This window comes from Notamacropus eugenii, chromosome 2 (genome assembly GCF_028372415.1).
Source record: "Notamacropus eugenii isolate mMacEug1 chromosome 2, mMacEug1.pri_v2, whole genome shotgun sequence".
Lineage (NCBI taxonomy): Eukaryota > Metazoa > Chordata > Mammalia > Diprotodontia > Macropodidae > Notamacropus > Notamacropus eugenii.
Genome location: NC_092873.1, coordinates 304,808,470 through 304,828,755, shown reverse-complemented (window position 1 = coordinate 304,828,755; position 20,286 = coordinate 304,808,470). Strand labels below are relative to the sequence as shown.

Below are 20,286 nucleotides of genomic sequence, written 5' to 3'. Positions count from 1 at the left end.
ATGGGCTGTCCTAGCTGTAGGTGATGCAATCCCAGCAGCTGGGCTCTTCCTCCCTTTGGGACCCATTGGTGCACAAAGCAGCAGGTGAACAGCAAGTGAACAGTATTGTGGTGCAGTAGGGGGCCCTGGAGGACTCCACAAGTCTCATAATGTAGCCTCTAAAGACTGGGGACAGCCTTTTCCCATTTCCAGGACAAGTTAGACTATCCTCCCTGGGATACACTCTCTCTCTCTCTCTCTCTCTCTCTCTCTCTCTCTCTCTCTCTCTCTCTCTCTCTCTCTCTCTCTCTCTCTCTCTCTTTCAGAGTAGGCAAAGAGCTTTTCTGTTTCAAACCTGTCCCTCCCTCACCTCACCTAGATTCCCTAATGATAAGCTTACTTCTAAAGTAGATGGTATCAATTCTCATGGTGCCAGGTCCCCTGGGAAGAGATTTCAGTGGTGGTAGGCACCTATGATCTCTCTTCCTCCTGTGCAAAAAAATGCAGATAACACCCACATGCCTGGGACAAATGCCTAATTGCTCCTCTAGGGGAATAGTCCACTTGAGGCCCTTCTCCCTAGAGTCAGCCATAACCTCTAAGAGCCCACAAGAGGGCACCAATGTCAAGAATCTTGGAACTCAGCAGGTCCAGGGAAAGGGGTCTTGCCCCCTGGTGGCGGTTTTTGGTCTGTTCTCTACCGAAACTTTGCAAGTCTCAAAGGGGAAAATCAACAAGACCCCTGGGACAGAGATTACTGGGTGGAACTAGCCCAATTCCTGCCTGGGAGAGGGTGTGTGTTCATCCTTCGTTGCTGAAAAAGACCATGCCATCAGAGAAATAATGACATGACTTTCACTTGACATTGTTTTGAGTGAGGGAGGGCTGTGCAGGTCACCAGCCTCACTTCTCCAGAGTCATCTGAATCCAGTGACCAGATATTCATGAGGATGACTGGAGATGACCCAGGATGAGGCAGCTGGGGTTAAGTGACTTGCCCAAGGTCACACAGCTAGTGAGTGTCAAGTGTCTGAGGTAAGATTTGACCTCAGGTCCTCCTGACTCCTGCACTGGTGCTCTATCCACTGCATTACCTAGCTACCCCTACAGGGAGAGGAGCAAAGATGGGAAAGAAACAGGATAAATGTCCTGGTAGCAGAAGATTATACCTACTCACGTTTTTTCTTTTGCCCCCTAGGTGAGCTGTCCTGCTCTCCACTTCAGACCAGTTCACAACACCAAGGGGCTTGGTTTTACTACTTGAGTTCTCCACTGCTAATTCATGGGCACAATGTACAGAACACAGCATCATTCAATCAGTCATCAACAAGAATTTATATTAATTGTCTGCTATGTGGCAGGGATACAAAAACAGCAAAGAAATTGTCCCTCCCTTCAAGGAACTTACATTAGATTTGGAGAGACAATATATAAGTATACCATATACCTATATGTGTATATGAGTAATACTTCTATAAGTATATACAAATATAAAAAAACAAATACAAGGCTATTTTTTTTTGGAGACACTAGCAGTTGGGATCTTAAAAGACCTCATGCTTTTACATAAAGGAAGAGAAATCTAGTTAGAAGGTTCTCCTCCTCCTCCCAGTGCCTACCACAAATTTCCTCACTGTGTTTCCCTCCACTTTATCCATTCTCCTTGCTGTAACAGCTCTGGATCCAAGGGAATAGTAGAAATGGTTGCTGAAGAAGCCTGTCCATCTCCCTCCTCAGATACAGTTCATTTCTGCCAATAAGTTGGTGGAACTCCAAACAAAGTTCAAGAATGGGATGAGGATTCTTGCTTTCCTCCCTTTCTTTTCCATGAGTCCCCTAACTAACCTGTTTGAATGAAAGAGCAAGACAGCTCACCTTGGGTATGAGAAAAAAATGAGTAGGTCTAATCTCTTGCTACCAAGACATCTGTCCTGTTTCTTTCCCATTTTTGCTTCTTTCCCTGTCAGTGACCTTTTTGGCTTTGGGCCAGTTCTATCCAGTATCCTCTGTCTCAGGAGGCCTCATTGATTTTTCCCTCCAAACTATTTCAGTCTTTTTCCCTGTCCTGAAGTCCCTACTAGTCACTGTTTCTCTTTTCCACTGTCCCTTCTGTGTTGGGCTGTGTTTGCTTGACCTGGAAAAAGATCTATAGTTTTCTAACTCTATCCTGGCAATCTACCCTGTGCCCTAAGGCCCAGGAACTAAAGGCACTGCGGGAGCCTTGGGCACCTCCAACTCCCTGACACTTCTGTAGGCCTGTGCAAAGGAAGTGAGTCACCCCACTTGTCACAGGGACACTGTGGGTGTGGCCATACCAGCCCAGCAAGTGCCTGGGTGAGGGGATGAGTGAGGAGGGCAGTGAGGCTAACACTTCCAGGACAGTTGTTGAGATAAGATCATAGTGATAATGACAAAGCTAGTAACATCACCCTAATACTAGGTGGGGGCATAGTTTCTTCTCCTCCAGGAGAGATGCCTGCTTCCCTCCTTGAAAGGCAGCAAGGGTTATAATCATTATCTTTATTTTTCAGGCCCTGGCTGAACTCTCCCTCTGGGTAGTTCTACTGTGTCAGAACACACACACTCGCCCCACCCCTCAGAAAATTATTAGTATTCTGTTCTCCCTAGAACAGTGGCAGAAAGGATCAGGGTAGGGACAGAATAGACATTTGGAAGTAGCAGATACCAACGGGAAAACTGAATGACCAGGGCCTGACTGCATGTCCCTTCCTCCAAATACAGCTGGCAGCTGAGCTCAGAAGGTGGGCTGGAAGGAAGGGTGAAAGGCAGGAGCAAAGTAGTTGTGGGAATGGAAAACTGGAAGGGTAGAGGAATAATTGGATATGCTGAGAGCTAGCTTGAGGGGGAGAATGAATGAAAGGCAAAAAGGGAATCTAGCAGGCTTGAACAGCAGAGGGAGCAGAACTGTGAGAGGGCTGAAGGAGCAAACTCAAGGCTGCCCTAAGTGGTGTGCCAAAGGGGTGAGGTTAGGGTAGGGAAAGAAGTCTGTGACAGCAGGGTGCTAGAAAAGGAACTCTATGTACCTGGAACCAGGGAGTTGTAGGGGCTGGAAGGGAGAGAGAAGAGAAGGAACTCTGAAGACCACAAGGTCTGGGGATACCAGAGGGCTAGAGAAAGAACTGGGACTTTGGAGAAGAGAGAAAAATGCCAGAAAAAGCAGATAGGGAATTGGTGAAATATGGAGAGTAGGTTAAAAAACTCTCTCTCTCTCTCTCTAATATACAATAAACATATATAGTATATATGGTACACATATAGTATATATATAATAAACATGTATAGCATATATATACGTATATACATATATACGTATATATATATAGAGAGAGAGAGAGAAATCAAGAGCTGGAAATTTGGGAGAAAGTAGAACTAATAAGGTATATACAGTGATATTTGTTTCAGACCAAAAAACTGAGGCATGTGGTCTGAAAATGGATATCCTGTTTCCAAAAATTTCTTCTTGAACCTTTTTTTTAATGATTGTCCCAGAAAATCCAGATTGTGTGGGCACAACAGAGAAAGAGAACCTAGGAGAATTAAAATTGGAAAGTGGTCTGGGAAAATGTTAGTGTTAGAAGGCAGTGGGACCCTGGCCTTGGCCATGAAGGCTTTTATGAACAAATTCTACCAAGAAGTAAGTGGAAAACAGGTTCTAGAGCTGGGGAAGCAGATGAAAGAGGGCATCTGGGAGGCTCATTCTTAGAGACTAGGGGTCTCTAAAGGTGGGAGTATGAAGGTTCAAGCTTGAGCTAGTACACCTCTGCAGATAGACTAATAAATTAATTGATGTGAAACTTTTTAGCCTCCCCATCCTTTCTCTCTCTATATATAAGCCTCAGACTATTAGTCACATTCTTTGGAAAATGGAAAGGACGTCAGACAAGAAGTGGTGCTGACTGTTATTGATGGTGGAGATGGAAGATGACCCTTGACCCTTAGAGAGGATCTCAACTATGCTTATTTGCATTTTTTTCTGAAAGTTTGGGGGTGCCCTGATACCCAGTACTCCAGCATCAAAGTGTGGAGAAGCACCAGCCAACCTACTCTTTCACCTCAAGTCCTCCAGGGAAAATAGGATAAGAAATGTGCTCACATCACCAGTTGTGTCATCTGGAGACTGGGGCAATTGGGCTGAAACAATGTAACCATGCATCTGTAACTAGGGCAAAGAGTACAACAGAGTGGAGGTGAATGGCAGAGAGTACCATCGTCACTTCCCATTTTCATTATTCTAACTTGTCTAAATAGAATTCGGAGCCTTCCTGTGCCCCAGAGACAAGTTGAACCTACCAAGGTCATGCCACCAGCCCTTTGCAAGACCGACCTTCCTCCAGTTCAAATATTTGAGTGATCTTTGTGGTCAGAAAAGTCCACTGACCTTTACAACTTCCCACTCTGCTTTGGAAAGCCACTCACCCCTATCTGATGCGCTTTGAATTCAAGTGACAAATGCACATTTTCCTCAAGTCCAAGATTCCGTTTCTGACCTGCGGGGCTTACCTAGGAATGAGGGAGGTGGGAAGGGCGGGCAGGAAGCACTGGGAAGAAATCTGTTTTCTGACCACCCAGAAGGTCCCCTGCCCCAGCTGCAGGGCTGAGGAGGGGGTGGGTGGGGGTTCGATCTGTGGCTCGGTCATTGATTGCTAAGGTTTGTAGCAGACCCCCCCCACCCCCGCTCCCGCCCCCGCCGCCCAGCCCAGCCCAGTCTCCCCCTCCTACTCTCCCGACGCCCCACAGGCTCCCGCCTAGGCTCTGCCTGACGCTCTCGCCTCCTTCTAGACTTGGGCTGGGGTTCGGACTTCGCCGGCGGCGGGAGGAGGGAGCGAGCGGGCAGGCGGGCAGGCGGAAGGGGGAGGAGAGGAGAACAGCCGAGCCCAGTGGAGTCAGGAGGTGGGGGAGGGAGGTGAGAGCAGAGGACAGCCCGGCCACCGCGGACGCTGCCAAGTAAGTCTCCACTCCCAGCGCGGCTCTGGGGGGCCCGGGGAGGGGGCGGAGGGGCGGGAGGAGGGGAAGCACGAGTCGGGGGCCGGGGCCAAGCTGGTCGGGGCGGAGGGGCTCCCTGCCTCGTCCCTGGCACTACCTCCGCTCTTGGGGTTCCACGCTGGCGGCCAGCCCGGCCCCTAGGGCTAGGGAGCCCGCGAGGCGCCCGAGCTGCCCGTCTCCGAGGGGCATGGGCCGGGAATGGGGCGATCGCTGCCTCTCCCAGGCCTCAGCCAGCCCTGCTCATGGCGGCCGGAGCCTGGGGGGAGGGAAGGGACGGCCTGGGGAGGGACGAGGCCTGAGCCGGGCCTGGCCGGGGGGCCCCCGGCTCCTGGCCCCACCGAGGCCGGGCTCGCGAACGTGCCCATTCGCCCAGCACCTCCGGGCTTTGCTTTCCCTTCGCCCGCTTCCGCGCCAGGCCTGGAGATTTCTCCCACTGGGCAACAGGTCCCGGGGAGGGAAGCCTCTCTCCGGACCACAAAAGGGTGCGGGCCTAGCCCTCAATCTTTGAGGTGAAGCAAAAGAAAGAAAAAGGACCGAAGGACTTTGCAGCGGCCCCCGACCTGACAGTGTGCCCTCCCGGGTACAGAGCGGACTTGGGCTGCAGCTCACTCAATGTGCCAGCCAAGAAGGAAAAGAGTTGCCTGGTGTGACCACCTTGGAGAGGCTGGCAGCCCTCATCTGCTTAACGGGAAACGGGAAGGAGTGGTTAGGAGAGCCAGCCCTGGCTCCTCGGGGCCTGCCACTCCTGCACCGTTATGGGGTGTGTGTATGTGTGGAGGCTGAGGCTGGGGGATGCTGGTTGAGCTGGTTCTCCGAACTGCAGGCTGCTAATTACAGAAGTAGGAAAGGCAAATTGACAAGTGAGTTAATTGCAGGTGTTTAGCTAAAGTACCTAGCCCATTTGGGGGCTTCTTTTACTCCTAGATTTTACCCCTTTCCTCCCCCCAACCTAATTAAGTTTCAGCTTGAGGTGTTTCTCCCCTTGGCCCAAAAGTCCCAACTTCATTCTCTAACGTGGAAGTTCTAGACAAAGCACTCTGGTCTCTGAAGTTCTTTGGAACCTGGCCACTTTCTGTGGTCCCCTTTCCTTCAAGGTATCAGGTTGGGAAGGGCTTTGATAAGGGATGCTTCCCCACTGGGGAACTGTCACTAAGTGGGTGGGTGTGTATCCATGCATAAAAAGCTTCAGTGACTTTGTATTTTACTGTGTTTAGGTGCTTGTGTTTGTCATTTTGTGTGTGTAACCACGTCCCTGATCTGTCCCTCAATCTAATCCTTTAGGACTTTACCTTGCCTGAGAATGGAGAGTCTTATTCCAAAGAGAACTTCATTTTTCATTTTCTCTTCTACTCTCTTCACCAGTGCAATGTGTTTACTTTCCCCTAGAAGTTTTGAAAAGGTTCCTTTCCCCTCCTTTTCTTTGTCTTCCCATTCTTTTTCCTCAGCTTATTCTTCTGCCTTTCTAACCTGTCAACCAATCCCTGCCCCTAGGGTTTGCAATTTTATCTGCCTTACTCAGCCTGGGCCTGTTGTGTTTGGGTGCTGGGCTCTCAGGTAAGGGGACCCAGCTGGGCTTCATGTCAGGTGACCTTAAATAAGACCTGAGGGCCCCTTTTCTTCTTTCTTTTTCTATGTCCCAACACTCTGACCTAATTTGGGGGGGGGGAAGGGAGGAAGAATGTTTACAGAGTAGCCTGGAGCATTGACTCCCCTGTCCTCATCCTTCCTCTTCCAGCTTTTTTCAGTGTTTCTCCCATAGGTTGCCTGATAATTTAAAAAAAAAAGATTAAGAAATCCTTCCAGGGCTTTTCTGGTCCCTGATCTTATAGTTACCTTGCACAGATTACAGGAGACTGAAAATATAACTGGTCTCCCCTTTTCCTGACCCTTTGGCCCATCAGCTTCTATCCCTAATCCCAGCTCTCCAAACCCCTACCCCACACCCCCCCAAAAAAAGGGTTGGGATGACGGTTAGGGTTAGAATGAGAAGAGGTAAGGGATGGGCTGGGCAGCTCCTAGCTCAAGTTCCTTGTAACTGAATGCCTAGGAAATCTCTGCTATTCTGGCACTTCTCCAGCCTTTGCCCCAGAAAGTGGTGTCTGTGTTTCCAGAGGAGGGAGAACTGCTTCTCTTTGTTTCTATGAGTGTGTGTGTGTGTGTGTGTGTGTGTGTGTGTGTGTGTGTGTGTGTGTGTGTGTGTGTGTATCTTTGTATTTAGAGGGCAGTCCTGGGAGTAAAAAGGTTTGTGTAGGGTAAGGTGAGGGTAGGTGTGTAAAAGAGTAAAGGGCAGCAGGGGGCGAGACTAGTGGTGGAGGAATTGAATGTTGTTCTCCCTTCCAGTGTTTGCTTGCTTTCAGCTTTTTATTTTTGTTCTTTCTCACTGGATTCATGGGTCCTAAGAAGCCCACTGGAGAAGGGAGCAGAAGCCAGACAGTTTTACAGGAACCCAAACTTGAGAGCAGAGCTGTGCAGATCTGTTCCATTTCTGTGTTCTGCCAGGCAGGCTAAGGGAGTAAGGGAGCTGTTGCTAATGGCAGTAGAGGACAGTATGAAAAAGGTTGGGAGGATTGTGGTTAGAGAGAGCCTAAAACATGGGCAAGAGAATGCATTATTCTTCATTATTTCCATCATTACACAACATACACTTTACCTTGATTCTAGGAGAGAGGTGGGGGAGGGGAGGTCTTGGGGTTGAGCTGGTTAGCTTACTCCTTTCCTTGCTAACATCCCACTCCCTTAAACCCTCCCTTCCCAACTCCAACTCTATCCAGGAACAAGATGTACCTGGGCTTCTGAAGTCAGAAAGAAAAGGCAAGGAGATGACTTCCTCCCACAACTTTCAGGACCTTTGCCAGGATCTCTAAGCACTTAACTCTTACAACTCTCCAACAGGGTTAAAGCAAGTGAAATTTTCCCCTGCCCATCTTTTTCACCTCTTTTACTCTGTGAAGAGATAACCAGAGCCTCGTTCTGTTACATGATAGGTTTTATATTCCATGAGAGGGAGAAACTTTGTCCCAGTATAAAGCCCATTTGGCAGGTGGATATGTCTCTCTAACCCCATTTGGGGTGAGCAGACAAAAGGAAAAGAAAAGTGGGGAGTAGTTGAGGGTATGGACCTGTCTAGTTAGGACTTGGGTCCCTATGGTGATAATATTATTAAGCATCCTACCCTGTCCCTTCTTTTCAGTTGTACTCCCACTTTGCTTTTGTTTGGAGAGAAAGCAAGGGGATTGAGGGGGAGATTTTGTTATAGATAATTTTATTGTTCTCATGTAAAAAGGTTTCATTTCCCTCCCAGCTCAGATCAGAATTTGATCCTTCAGAGTTGGGGGTGGGCCTGGGGAATGTGCTATCAAGGTGTAAAGGTATTATTATAGATAAATGAGCTGGGGGAGGAAGGAAGGGCCCTGAGCTTCTTTAGTTTCAGTGATTGACCTCTGACTCCTGAGGGCAGTGTTCTAGGAGGGGAAGTGGTGACTATAAAGAGGCTAAAGTCCTTGTGCTGAGAGTATTTGCCCATGACTGGCAGAGTTGGTGTTTCGCAAGTTCCAGGAGGGGGTGGGGGAAAGAAGAGGAGGAGGAGGAAGAAGAGGGTATAGGCAGAGCTATTTTATGATCTGAGGACTTAGCCTTCTGCCATTGTACCATTTGGTTTCTAGATCACAGTGAAGAACAGTCTCCCCAAAGTCATCATTGTGGAGTCATTTTTCTTTCTGCCAAAACATTCTGGGAGCCCTGGGAGTTCTTTCTCAGTGACTCCTCTGGAGCATGGAATGGTGACAGCAATGAAGAGCCAGGAAAATAGTGGCCTAGCGGTCTCTGTAATTTGATCTTGTGGTTAACTCACTTTCTTAAGCTTTGGGTCCTATGCTTTGTGGGATTGTCCGGTTTTACCCTAAAACCACTTTTTTCCACCTACCCTGTTCCTTGCCAGTGGAGAACATTTCCTCCTCTGTCTCTAGATCACCCTGTCCTTTCTTTTCTCCAAGCAGTCAAGACAGCTTCATTCTCCCTTTCATCCTCCTAGGAGGTGGTGGGTAATGAGGGTACTACTAGTTACTGATATCAATATAGCAGCCTTGCCCTAAGGTTCCAGAAGCTGTGGCAGTCGGTGCTCCCTGCCCCGAGCTTGGTATTCTTTCTGGACAAGTTCTAACATGATATAGTTCTTAATCCTTACTAAACTTTGGGACCTGCCACTGTTCTCCTTCCTTCCCTTTCCAGCCTAAAACTGGTTCCTTGAAGAACTGAGTCAGTCTGTTGGACTGCTTGAAACCTTCTGCCTGGGGGAGTGAGGATCTGGGTGGTCTGGGGTCATGTGTCCAGTTACTACAAGTGGAGAATTTGGCCTGTAGCCCAGAGTCTGATGGGTTAACTCTTAGCTACAGTTTCCTCACCTGTTGTCCCCTCTTCTGTTTAATCAGTCACTCCTTTCTCTAGTCACTTTTTCTAATTCTTTGTTGCTCATTTCATTAGTGGACTGTGGGGAAGAGGAGAAATTTTCCCTAGTTTTGAAAGCCTCTTTTGCTCAGGAAGGCCTCCTTGGCTAGGGTCGGTTTAGGAGGGGGCAAGATAGAAGGAGGGGCAGAGGGAAGAGTCGTCTGTCTTTAGTCAGTTCAGCAGCTGGTGAAATCTTAATCATTAGCCAGTAAGTAGAGCGAAGCAAACCAGAGCTTGTGTTCTGCCATCGTGGGGTCCAAAAGGGAAGTCCCGACCCTCAAGTTCATATTTACAGGAGCCAAGAGAAATCAGACTGTTGAGTTTTTTCACTCAAATTATGCGGGAGTAAAGAGTGATCTCTATCCTTCCAACCCAAACATTCATTCAGTAAGCCTTATCATGGTTCCCTCAGAGTGCTAACATCTCTAACATTCCTGCCCCCATCCCTGACAGCTCTTTTTCCTGATCTCTTGGGTTCCCTAGGATGCTGCAGACTCTATATGATTACTTCTGGTGGGAGCGATTGTGGCTACCTGTGAACCTGACCTGGGCTGACCTGGAGGACCGTGACGGGCGTGTCTATGCCAAAGCTTCTGACCTTTACATCACCTTGCCCCTCGCCTTACTCTTTCTTATTGTCAGATACTTCTTTGAGATGTGAGCATATTGCCCTTCTGCTTTTTCCAGTCTTTCCCACTTACCCTCTTTGACCATCTCTTAGCCTAGTTATCGCTGATGGTTAAGCCTTGGTGTCCTGGCTCCTCTTTTCTTGCCTACTGCGTCCCCACTTTGCCCTCCCCATGAAGGCAGCATTGTCTGCCTGAGGGTTTAGCTCCCCCAGGCCATTCTTTCAATAGCCATTTGTTTCCTCCCCTCCCCCAGGCCACTGGTGGACACAAGCTGCTTTGTCCAGAGCTGTGGGAAACAAAAGAGGCCAGAGGGAGTGCCAGGAAACCTACTGAGCTGGGGAAACTGAGGCCATAGAGAAGGTTCTGAGCCCTAGTCGCTTCCCCATCCCACTCCAACCTCAGATGTCATAGGGGGTCTTTGAAAGGCACAGACAGGCCCCTCTCCTTAACCAGATCCCTTTCCCAGTTATGTGGCAACACCACTGGCTGCTCTCCTAAATGTGAAGGAGAAGACTCGACTTCGAGCATCCCCCAACCCAACTTTGGAGAATTTCTATTGTACCAGTGGCAAACACCCCAAACAGGTATGGAGGATGAGAGACTCAAGGCCCCTGAGGGTCATGCTCACCGTACCCCCCAAGCACACCTGACACATTGGAGGCCAGATCTTAGCAGGGCAGGGAGGGAAAGGGTGCATCTGAAGTGAGCCCTAGAGAGAAGAAATTGGTGAGGCAGTGGGAAAATGGAGAGTAAGAAAGACCTCAATGTATTGGCTCTGCTTTTCGCTTCTTGGGTGACTTTTGGTCAAGAATTCCACCCTCTTTGACCTGTTTCATCTAAAATGAGAGGATTGAACTGTGGCATGAGCTTTTCCATTCTTTGCAGCTCTAGAATGATGATCCTTGGGTACGTTAGCACTAGAAAATAAGGGGTCAATTTTGGGGACAAGGTCACAGCCAGAGTCTGGTGCCCTGGCCACTAAAGAGGTTGATGTGAAGGAGGGTTGGGGAAGGGAATTAGGGAGTCAGTGTCAAAGAGACTACTGAAGGTTCTGAGGGAAGTCAGTGTTCAGTTGGGTTGTGTATGCAAGTAGGCACTGCTAAGTTTTCTCTCTTTTCTCTCCCCTCTCAGGCAGAGGTGGAGCTCTTGTCTCGGCAGAGTGGGCTCTCAAGCCGTCAGGTGGAACGATGGTTCCGTAGACGCCGAAATCAGGACCGGCCAAGCCTGCTCAAGAAATTCCGGGAGGCCAGGTGGCAACAGAGCCAAGGGTGGTGGAGTGGGTGTTGAAGAGTATAGGGAGTGGCTGGGTGTGGAAAAGGATGAAATGGAGATGTGATGTTCTCTATATCTGGATAATAGAAGTAAAGGGTCATGAATATAGGTGGGGGAGTCCAGGGTCTGGGTCTGTGCTCCCTGTTCCTGTGCCACTGAGTCTCTTTTGCTTCTTCTTCCAGTTGGAGATTCACCTTTTATCTTATTGCTTTCATTGCTGGCATGGCTGTCATTGTGGATGTGAGTGAGGGTGGGAGGGTTGGAGGTTTGGCATAGTAGAGATGGAGTCATAAGACTTGGTCCCCTCTTCAATATTTCAGCTCCTCTGATTTGCCACTATCTTTTCTCAGAAACCTTGGTTCTATGACATGAAGGAAGTATGGAAAGGTTATCCCATACAGGTATGAGAAGTGGGGGTTAGAAATCCTCATCTGGGGCTAGAGGCAAAGAGAGATTTGGGGTGGGGTGGGATGGGGCCAGACACTTGAGATGAAGGGAATCTGTAACATTCTTGGGAGGAACTGAGCTAAGAGAAATTTGAAGGTCTGGGAATGCTGCTTGTTGGGGTAAAGCAGTTAATGTGGGGTGGGGTGGGGTGGGTGGGCAGTGGTATTTTTGGGCAATAGCCATGCTTTGGTGGGCCTCAGTTTTCCTTCCTCTCTCCTAGTCCACCATCCCTTCCCAGTACTGGTATTACATGATCGAACTCTCCTTCTACTGGTCCCTACTCTTCAGTATTGCTTCTGATGTTAAACGAAAGGTGGGGCAACTGGCTGGCAAAGGAGTGGTGTGGGGAATTCTCTAGGTACTGGATCTTCCCATTTACCGATAGAAGCTCTGTATGGTTGAGCTACGTCTGAAAGGAAATAAGGGTGTGAGATCATCTCAGATTTCCTTTTATTTGAGGGTTAACCTTTTCAGTATCATGGACCCCTTTGGCAGTCTGTTGAAAACCTGTGAACCCCCTCTCAAAATGTTTTTAAATGAATGAAATGAGATAGAATTACAAAGGAAACCAATTATATTGAGATAGTTTTTTTCCCCATCCACATTCATGAAACCCCAAAATCTGTAGATTTCTCCCCCTAAGGGTTCATGGGCCCCATTTAAGAATTCCTGCTTTAGAAGGCAGGCAAGAACTTTATTATTCTGAGTAGCAAGAGTTGGAAGATATTTGGGAAAGGGAAACAGGGACTGTGGGGATTGGGAAACAAAGAAAAGTCCTCATCCCGTGACCTCTAATCTCCTCCCTAGGATTTCAAAGAGCAGGTGATCCACCATGTGGCCACTATCATCCTCATCAGCTTCTCCTGGTTTGCCAACTACATCCGGGCAGGAACACTCATCATGGCTCTTCATGACTCCTCTGACTACCTGCTAGAGGTCAGGATTCCCCTGAGCTCCCTTAACCCAAGATCCCAGGCCATGTAACTTCTCCCTGCATCTTAAACCTCCCCTGCCCCTTTTGCCTCCTTTAGGGACATCAGGTTGGGGTAAGGGGTATCAATGTCCTGGTTATTTACCAACATACATATATAGATGTATAATACATACACACACATATACATACACACCCGTGTGTGTGTGTGTGTGTGTAGGAGGGGGTATTGGGGCCCTTAATGATGGCTACAGGGGCCTGGGGGGGTCTTTGTGCAGTCAGCCAAGATGTTTAACTACGCTGGATGGAAAAACACGTGCAACAATATCTTCATTGTCTTTGCCATTGTCTTCATCATCACTCGACTCGTCATTTTACCCTTCTGGTGAGTGGGAGCTTAGGGATGCTGCCTGCTTAGGAGATGGTCTCTCCCTGTTTTTCTTGCTCTCTCAAGCCCCCATCCCTACCTGCTTCTTGTTCTCCCTCTGTCCCCCTTGCCCCTGGACCCTGTAACCTCAGCTTCCCCAGACTCTATCCCTCACCCATTTCCTCATCTTCACCTCTCTGTCCCTCAGGATCCTGCACTGCACAGTGGTGTACCCTCTGCAGCTGTATCCTGCCTTTTTTGGTTATTACTTCTTCAACTTCATGATGGGTGTACTGCAAGTGCTTCACATTTTCTGGGCCTACCTCATCCTTCGAATGGCACACAAGTTTGTAACTGGAAAGGTGAGGATTTCTTCCACTTTTGTGTCTCCTTAGCTAGGACTTGGTTCTTCCCCACCCCAATACATTTTCTTCATGATCCATAATTCAAAGCTTAGCCCCCCTTCACATCAGATATCCTACCTAGTTTAAAAATTAGGATCCAAAGGGGGGAGAGGAAGGAGTTTCTAGGCAGCTTTTGATCTCTGGCCTCCTTTACTTTCTTAGCTGGTGGAAGATGAACGCAGTGATCGGGAAGAGACGGAGAGTTCTGAGGGCGAGGAGGCTATCACTGGTGGGGGAATGAAGAGCCATCATCTAGCCAATGGCCACCCTATCCTTAACAATAATCACAGAAAAAATGACTGAGCCTGGGGTCCTACTGCCCCCCAGCCTGATTTCATAAAGCCAAGAAACCACCCCTTCCTACCACAAGGGGAAGATATCCCTTGGGGGGGGTCAGAGGTCACCAAAATCTTGGAGTGGGAGTGAAAGGGTAAGTTTTCTCCCTTTCCCTTCACTCCTCCCTCCAATTGCCCTTCTTCCTGGTCACCCAGTTGCCTTTAAACCAAACTCCTGTCCATCTTCTGTGAGGGGGATTGGTCATAGCCTCTGTTACAGGGGGCGGTTTCCTCCCCCCCCCAAGCTGCCTGTCCTGTTACTCATTTCGGGGACAAACTTTCACCCTCCCCCACCCATAGGCTTGGGTTCAGAGTGAGGGGAACGACTCACATTCCTTACCCTAGTTTCAGATCAGGAGCTCTTGAGACAGAGTCTGTGCCTTACCATTCCCTTTGTGGGTCTCATTCTGCCAAAGCTAGACCCTCCTAATTATTCCAGGCTCCCTACTATGGCTGGGGACCAAAGCTGAGCTGCCTAATCCTTTCTTTCCTCTAACCAGAGACATCTAGAAACCAAGTGTCCATGATCCTTGCCTTCTCTGCCCAGAGTAGGGTCCACATGGGGCCAGCACGAGGGCATCATTTTCTCTTCTGTCACACCTTTCTAGTTGCCCTTCCAGCCTCCTGTACAGGACCTAGACTCTTCCTTTCCATGGCCTTTTCCTTCTTTTTTTACTCTCTTCCTCCTTCTCTGTCAGGCTAGCTTGACTGAAGTGGGGCGGCAACTAGTTTTACTTATTTATTGTACTCTGGAGTTTTGGTTTTCAGTTTGAAAGCCTGAACTGCAGACAGCCTAGGGAGAGGAGGGTGACAGACATTTCAGTAGAGAGGACCATATCAAACCATTTCAAACCCACAGACCAAATGTTGTACTGTTTGTGTGTGTGCGTTTTTTTAATTAAAATATATTAAAGATTAAGTAAAACATGGCAAGAGACGTGAGAGCAAGAGACATGTGAGAACATGGGAATTTGGTGGGGAACAGGAAAACAGTTCATCTTCACAACTAACCTTAAAATTCCACACACATTCCCCCCCCACAAACTTCACCTGGCACATGGACATAGGAAAGGACTAACTGATGATCCAAGATACTTAGCACAGTGTATATGGGCAAGAAGAACAAACTAAGACCATAGGATCAGACTCCCTCATCTGGAGAAGGGAGCTGGGAAGGAAAAATCAAACCAGAGACGCAGATTTACCTCCTTGTTAAAAGATTTTTCAAGGAAGAATACAAAGTGGGAGTGGGGGTGGGAAAAACCACCCCCATGTAAAGAACACATTAGGTCTGCCACACTCGTGTGAATTCAGTCAAGGGGAAGGAGAAGATGAGACAGGAGTGGAAGGGCCCTGTCCTCAAGCTGGGATCTCCTCCAACTGACATGCTAGGAGGGAAGATTAGGGGATGGGCCCTGCCTGATAGCACCACACTGGAAGGGACCCTCCAACTGCAGGGTTCCCATTTTTATCTACTAAAGGAAGCAGGAGAGGGATCAAGTCCATTGGATAGGGACAGAGTTTGAGATGACTCAGAGGCTCCTGAACATGGCAGGGAAGTTTAAAGAAGCCGTCCTCGGCATTCTATGGCCCCACAGCAGCACAGCAGCTCCTTGCCTTCCACACTGCCCACCTCATAGTTATAGTCCCAGGTCAGCTCTGTCCCAGCTCGTATCCTCCTAGGAAAGAAGGAATGGGAAACAAAGAATGGACACAATACAGGAAGCCCAAAAGTCCTGGAGCCCTTTCAGTTCAGAGGTAAAAACAAGATACACAGGTGGATAATTTCCACCTTTATTCCCTTTGCCAAGCCCAGACCCCTTTTTTCTTTTTCTCCCAATCCTTACTTGCTGGCAAAGAAAGCCACCCAGGGGAACCGAAGGTCATGGGTGTCCACGAAGACATTCTGGACAAACAGGTTAGGACTGCAGCTGTGCTGTGGGTATGGAAACAGGATGAAGTCAGAATCAAGGAGAATGAATGGTCACAATGTGGGTGAGAATACAGAATATGGGTGGACTTGGGAACAGGGACAAAGTAAGGGAATGCTAGCCAAGAGGGAGATAAGAGCTAGTGAATCTCCAACCCCAAGGAGGAGCTATGGTGCTGAGATGCTTTAGGCTAAATGGTTCTCTGGAGGCAAGGAAAGGGACAAGCTGCACCCTTGAGGTTAAGTAAGGTCTAATAAGATGGGTGGGATACTTGATCCAAGAATGAGGGGGTTAGGATGTGCTTGTTTTCAGGTCCTTAGGGTGTGCAGTCTTGGGGACCTTGGGATGGCAGGGAAGGGAAACTCACGTTGAGATAGCGACCCAGGTTGCCCTCTAACTTGGCGTCAATGATGTAGCAAGACTCCTCGCCATCATAGAACTGGCGTGTATTCTTGCGGACAGGTGCACTCTCACCCTTGTCTGCAGATGCCATGTTGGTTGACTTGATAGCAATACCATGTGTAGATTTTAAAGCAAAACCACGTGTGGATTTCACAGCCACCTGACGTTTGATTGGGCCTGTGGAGAAATAAGAAGATGAAGGCTTGGAGATAGCATAGTCTGGCTCAGCAGGAAAGTCCTGAACTTAGAACCAGGAAAGGGATGGGTTCAAATCCCAGCTCTGACGGCATCCATGTGACCTTGGATGGACACTGACTTCACAGGTTTAAGATGGAGATCAAATACGATAACACATTTAAAGCACTGGGTAAAATGAAGTGTTATATAGAGGTCAGTTATCCCATCTCTGCTCCTCCCTGCAGGCAAGTTCTTCACTATACCAAAAAAACAGTCTGGGATGCTTAGCAGAACTTTAAATGGGATTTTTTTTTCAAGTAAAGCTAGATTAACCTTACAGAATACTTGCTGGAGGAGAGAGTTAAGCACACTAAGAATAGGAAGAGTGACATTAACAGCTGGGGAGGACACAGTGGGCCTGGCTATTAGGCTCTAGGCATTCTACTAGACACCAGCTCTTAAACTCCCTTAAATGCCCCTTAAATTCACCCAAAGTACCAGACAGGTTCTTCTTGTCTTCAAAATCCTCGCCATCAGAGCCAGATGAGATGGTCTGGATGTCATCACTGTCTGCTGCTGTAGCTGGAGCCTGACCAGCCGTGGGTTTTCGGCTTGTCCCACTCTCCCCCTCACTTTCTGTGCTGCTGGACAGTGTCAAAACATCCTGGCAGAAGGATCAGTGTTAAGGAACCATAAGTAGTAATACCTCCCCAGGAATGGCTAGGGATGGAGAAATCTGGGTACTCTGCCTCAGTTCTCCATAATGAATCAATAAGTGGAAAATGGAGTATGGGGTAGAGGTAAAGGACAGAAATGCAAAGGGCTGATTCTAAAGCTGGAAGAAAGTTAAACCACAGTGTGGGATGAGGCAAGAAGCCAGAGTCATGGAAGAAAAAGGAGGAACCCTATTTCTATCCTCAACTAGCAAACTTACGAAGACCATGTGATGGTAAAAATGCTTTCCCTGGTCTTAGGACTAAGACCAGCAGAATCATGGAGAAAACAAGTTAGGCAGCATCACTTACATCAGGGTTGGCTTGGGCAGGCCCTGAATGCCTCCGGGCCTGATGCATATTGGTCTTGCTAGGTGGGCACTTGATACCTTCAATCTTTAAGGGGGATGGGTTGTAACCAAAATTCCTGGAACTCTCACTAGGCCTAGTGTGCAAAACAGAAGGGGGAAGAGTGTTGGTCAGAACTGTTTTCCATCCTCTTCAGACTGCAGTAGAGGACAGATCTGGAATCAGGGAGTTAGTAACAGAAGACACTTACAATAAAATCTTGTTCTGTTCATCAGGCTCCTGGGAAATACAACAGCAAATGCAAAGTTAAAATTTTTTTCTTTTCAAATTCCACAATTATACACTGCCTTTCCCCCTGAACTCATGATCAAGGAACAGCACTGGGTGGGTCCATGCTGTCTAAAGGCAGAGGGTGGATGGAGTTACCCTGCATCTTGGTCATGCCACAGTGGGCTCAGCAACAGTCCTAGGACAGAAGGCTTCAGGAAGGAGGGTAGGCCTTCTGGCAACCCTCAGAGGAACAGAACCTTAGAGGCCAAGAGTGGACTCAACTGGCCTTGAGCTTCAGTTTCCACTCCCAACATGGAAGCTATTTGATGGGTACAAAAGAATCTACATAGTCAATGCTTCATTCTCGGGTGACCCTAAATAGCTGACAATACAAAAACAAGAGATTTTGGAATTCATCAGATAATTTCTCTTGCTAATGTTTTGCTCATAATATTAAAATGAATCATATTTCTTGGGCACATATTCAGCTGATGGTGGGAGATGACAACCTAGGCTAACCTAGTTGGGTAATGGGGAAAGCTGGATACCATTTGCTAAAAATTATCCAGAAAGTATACAACCCCCATGACAATTCAGAAAGTTGACTGTAGGAAGGATCAGCACTATGCACAGAGAACCCCAAAGTCCCTGGATTCCAAACTGCTCACCTCTTTCTTGGGTGGCTTGACATCCCCCTCTTCTTTGACTCCTACCCCTGAGATGGAGGGCTTCTCTCCATCCCCACGGCCTCCCCCAGCCCTCCCATCTCCACCCTCACTGGTCCTGAAGGAGGAGCGGCTATCTGAGTCAGCAAAGCTGCCATCACTGACATTGTTGCAACTTAGCCATGTGGCCACTTTGTTCTTGGGTGTGTCCTCAGAGGAAGGAGGTTTACACCCCCCTATGGAAGTTGGAGGGGCAGAAAGATGGGAGGGGCCAGAGTCTGGGGGGCGGGAGTCTTTGGAGGCAGTCTCAGACAACCCATTCTCTTTCTGGCCTCTTGTCTGCCGCCGGGTGGCGTAACTACGCCAGACTGAACTGGTACTAAAGTCCTCATCCTTGCAAAAGTTATCATCTGAACTGTCATCATTAGACTCTTCAGGGTCCTCAGTGCCACTGTTGCCATCCTCTTGGTCCTTCAAGTCCACACCACTGCTGTCAGAAGAGCAGGGGGCATCACTTTCATAGCCTTCCTTAAAGTTCTCCACACTTTCAATATGGTCCAGGTTTGCAAAGTACTCATCCCCCATTTCTAGACCTTCCTTGTCTGCAAAGTCGTCAGTCAGAATTTTGCCTGGATAGAAAAAGAAGGGGTTAAAGGCACATTGGAAAGAAGTTCATTCCAGTCCTCCCCCTTTTTCCCATGGCCATGATCCGCAAACCCACCAACATAAGACTGCTATCATCTATCCTTGATAACAAACCATTATATGACTTCCCACTTATATGGATTTGGGAAAGTCTCTGAATTTTAAACTAATGAGCTCCCATTCCCCTTCTTATTTCTTCATGTCTTTTTCTCCATGCCTAGAGAAGTAATGTTTCTCTCATGCTAAGAGATCTCTCTAGGGCAGAGGTTCCCAAACTTATTTGGCCTACCATCCCCTTTTCAAAAAAAAATTTACTCAGGACCCCCTGGAAATCTACTTTCTTTAACCAATTCATGGTTTTTTGAAATTTGTATCACTTCAAAAAATATATAAAATTTTTTTTTAAATAGTGCATCTTAAATTTAATAATTTATTGTAAATCTGTGGTTTTTTCTTACATTGAAATTTTGATGACGCATTTATTGTGTCATGTAACCATACAGTATCCTATTGTAAACAAGTTATTACACACACACATTCCTGCAGATGCATACATGCATGCTAGACTTCCTGACAATATGTGACATCCTTGCCTTTCAACACTTGCTTCCACTGATTGGTTATAACTTGCATTTTGTGTTTATTTGGAAAACAATGTAATCATTATGACTTTAACTCTGTTACACAGCAGATGAAATATGGTTTTTCAAAATTTTCTTTTCTTTTTTATGCTTCCACTGCACCCTTATTTTTATTCAATGTCCCCCCCAATTGCACCCAAGGCTACTACCGGCCTCCCCTCCCATCATTCCAGCACCTCCCAGAGGGTGGTATGGCCCACTTTGGGAACTTCTGCTAGGGAAACAAAAGAGCTTAGCTTCCCTCAAACAGGTCTCAGTACTGTCCACTAGGCAGTAACATTTAACATCAGATTCATTCACTTTTACCAGTTTTAGCCTTTTCTGATCTTAGTCTTCTTATTGGAGCACTCTTATCTCTAGTCTAGTAGCCTTTACAACCCAGCTTACAGAGGCATAGATCTCATAAATATTCTCTGGGAAAGCAGATACTTTGGCCCAGGTGTGGGGGTACCTGAGGCCTCTGGGTCTCTCTAGGTCCTTAAGTGCTATCCTTTGACTGAATCCAAACTTCAGAGAACAAATCCCCTTAATAAAAGGACTATTGTGTAAAACTTGGACTCAGTCGAAAGGCTGCACCTGAGGACCTAGAAGGCCACAGGTTCCTCACCCCTGCTGGTGCCTCACCATTCCCCATTCCATGGATCTGACAATTGAGCAGCCTCTCTCTACATGTCTAACTTGTCTTTGTGCTTAAGTGATTGCTTGTTGGAAATGATGTTTAA

General features: G+C 47.7%; 2 protein-coding genes across 6 annotated transcripts in view; one reads left to right on the top strand and one right to left on the bottom strand.

Moving 5' to 3' along the window:
- Positions 1-4,708: 4,708 nt before the first annotated feature.
- On the top strand, positions 4,709-14,740 carry CERS2 (ceramide synthase 2). Its single transcript, XM_072644737.1, has 11 exons — positions 4,709-4,944; positions 9,910-10,083; positions 10,522-10,639; positions 11,187-11,305; positions 11,510-11,567; positions 11,678-11,728; positions 11,995-12,087; positions 12,582-12,710; positions 12,984-13,090; positions 13,281-13,434; positions 13,639-14,740. The coding sequence occupies exons 2-11, from the start codon at positions 9,911-9,913 to the stop codon at positions 13,777-13,779; spliced, it is 1,143 nt and encodes a 380-aa protein (XP_072500838.1). The 5' UTR covers positions 4,709-4,944; position 9,910; the 3' UTR covers positions 13,780-14,740.
- Positions 14,682-20,286, bottom strand: part of SETDB1 (SET domain bifurcated histone lysine methyltransferase 1) — a 27,187-nt gene continuing 21,582 nt past the window's right edge. For all 5 annotated transcript variants that reach the window (XM_072644732.1, XM_072644733.1, XM_072644734.1 and 2 more), the window contains exons 16-22: positions 18,282-18,907; positions 17,594-17,622; positions 17,347-17,479; positions 16,820-16,985; positions 16,110-16,321; positions 15,659-15,747; positions 14,682-15,490 (exon numbers count right to left, since the gene is read on the bottom strand). In XM_072644732.1, coding sequence (XP_072500833.1) covers positions 15,373-15,490; positions 15,659-15,747; positions 16,110-16,321; positions 16,820-16,985; positions 17,347-17,479; positions 17,594-17,622; positions 18,282-18,907 — 1,373 coding nt within the window. In that variant the 3' untranslated portion in view covers positions 14,682-15,372. The remainder of the gene's footprint in view (positions 15,491-15,658; positions 15,748-16,109; positions 16,322-16,819; positions 16,986-17,346; positions 17,480-17,593; positions 17,623-18,281; positions 18,908-20,286) is intronic.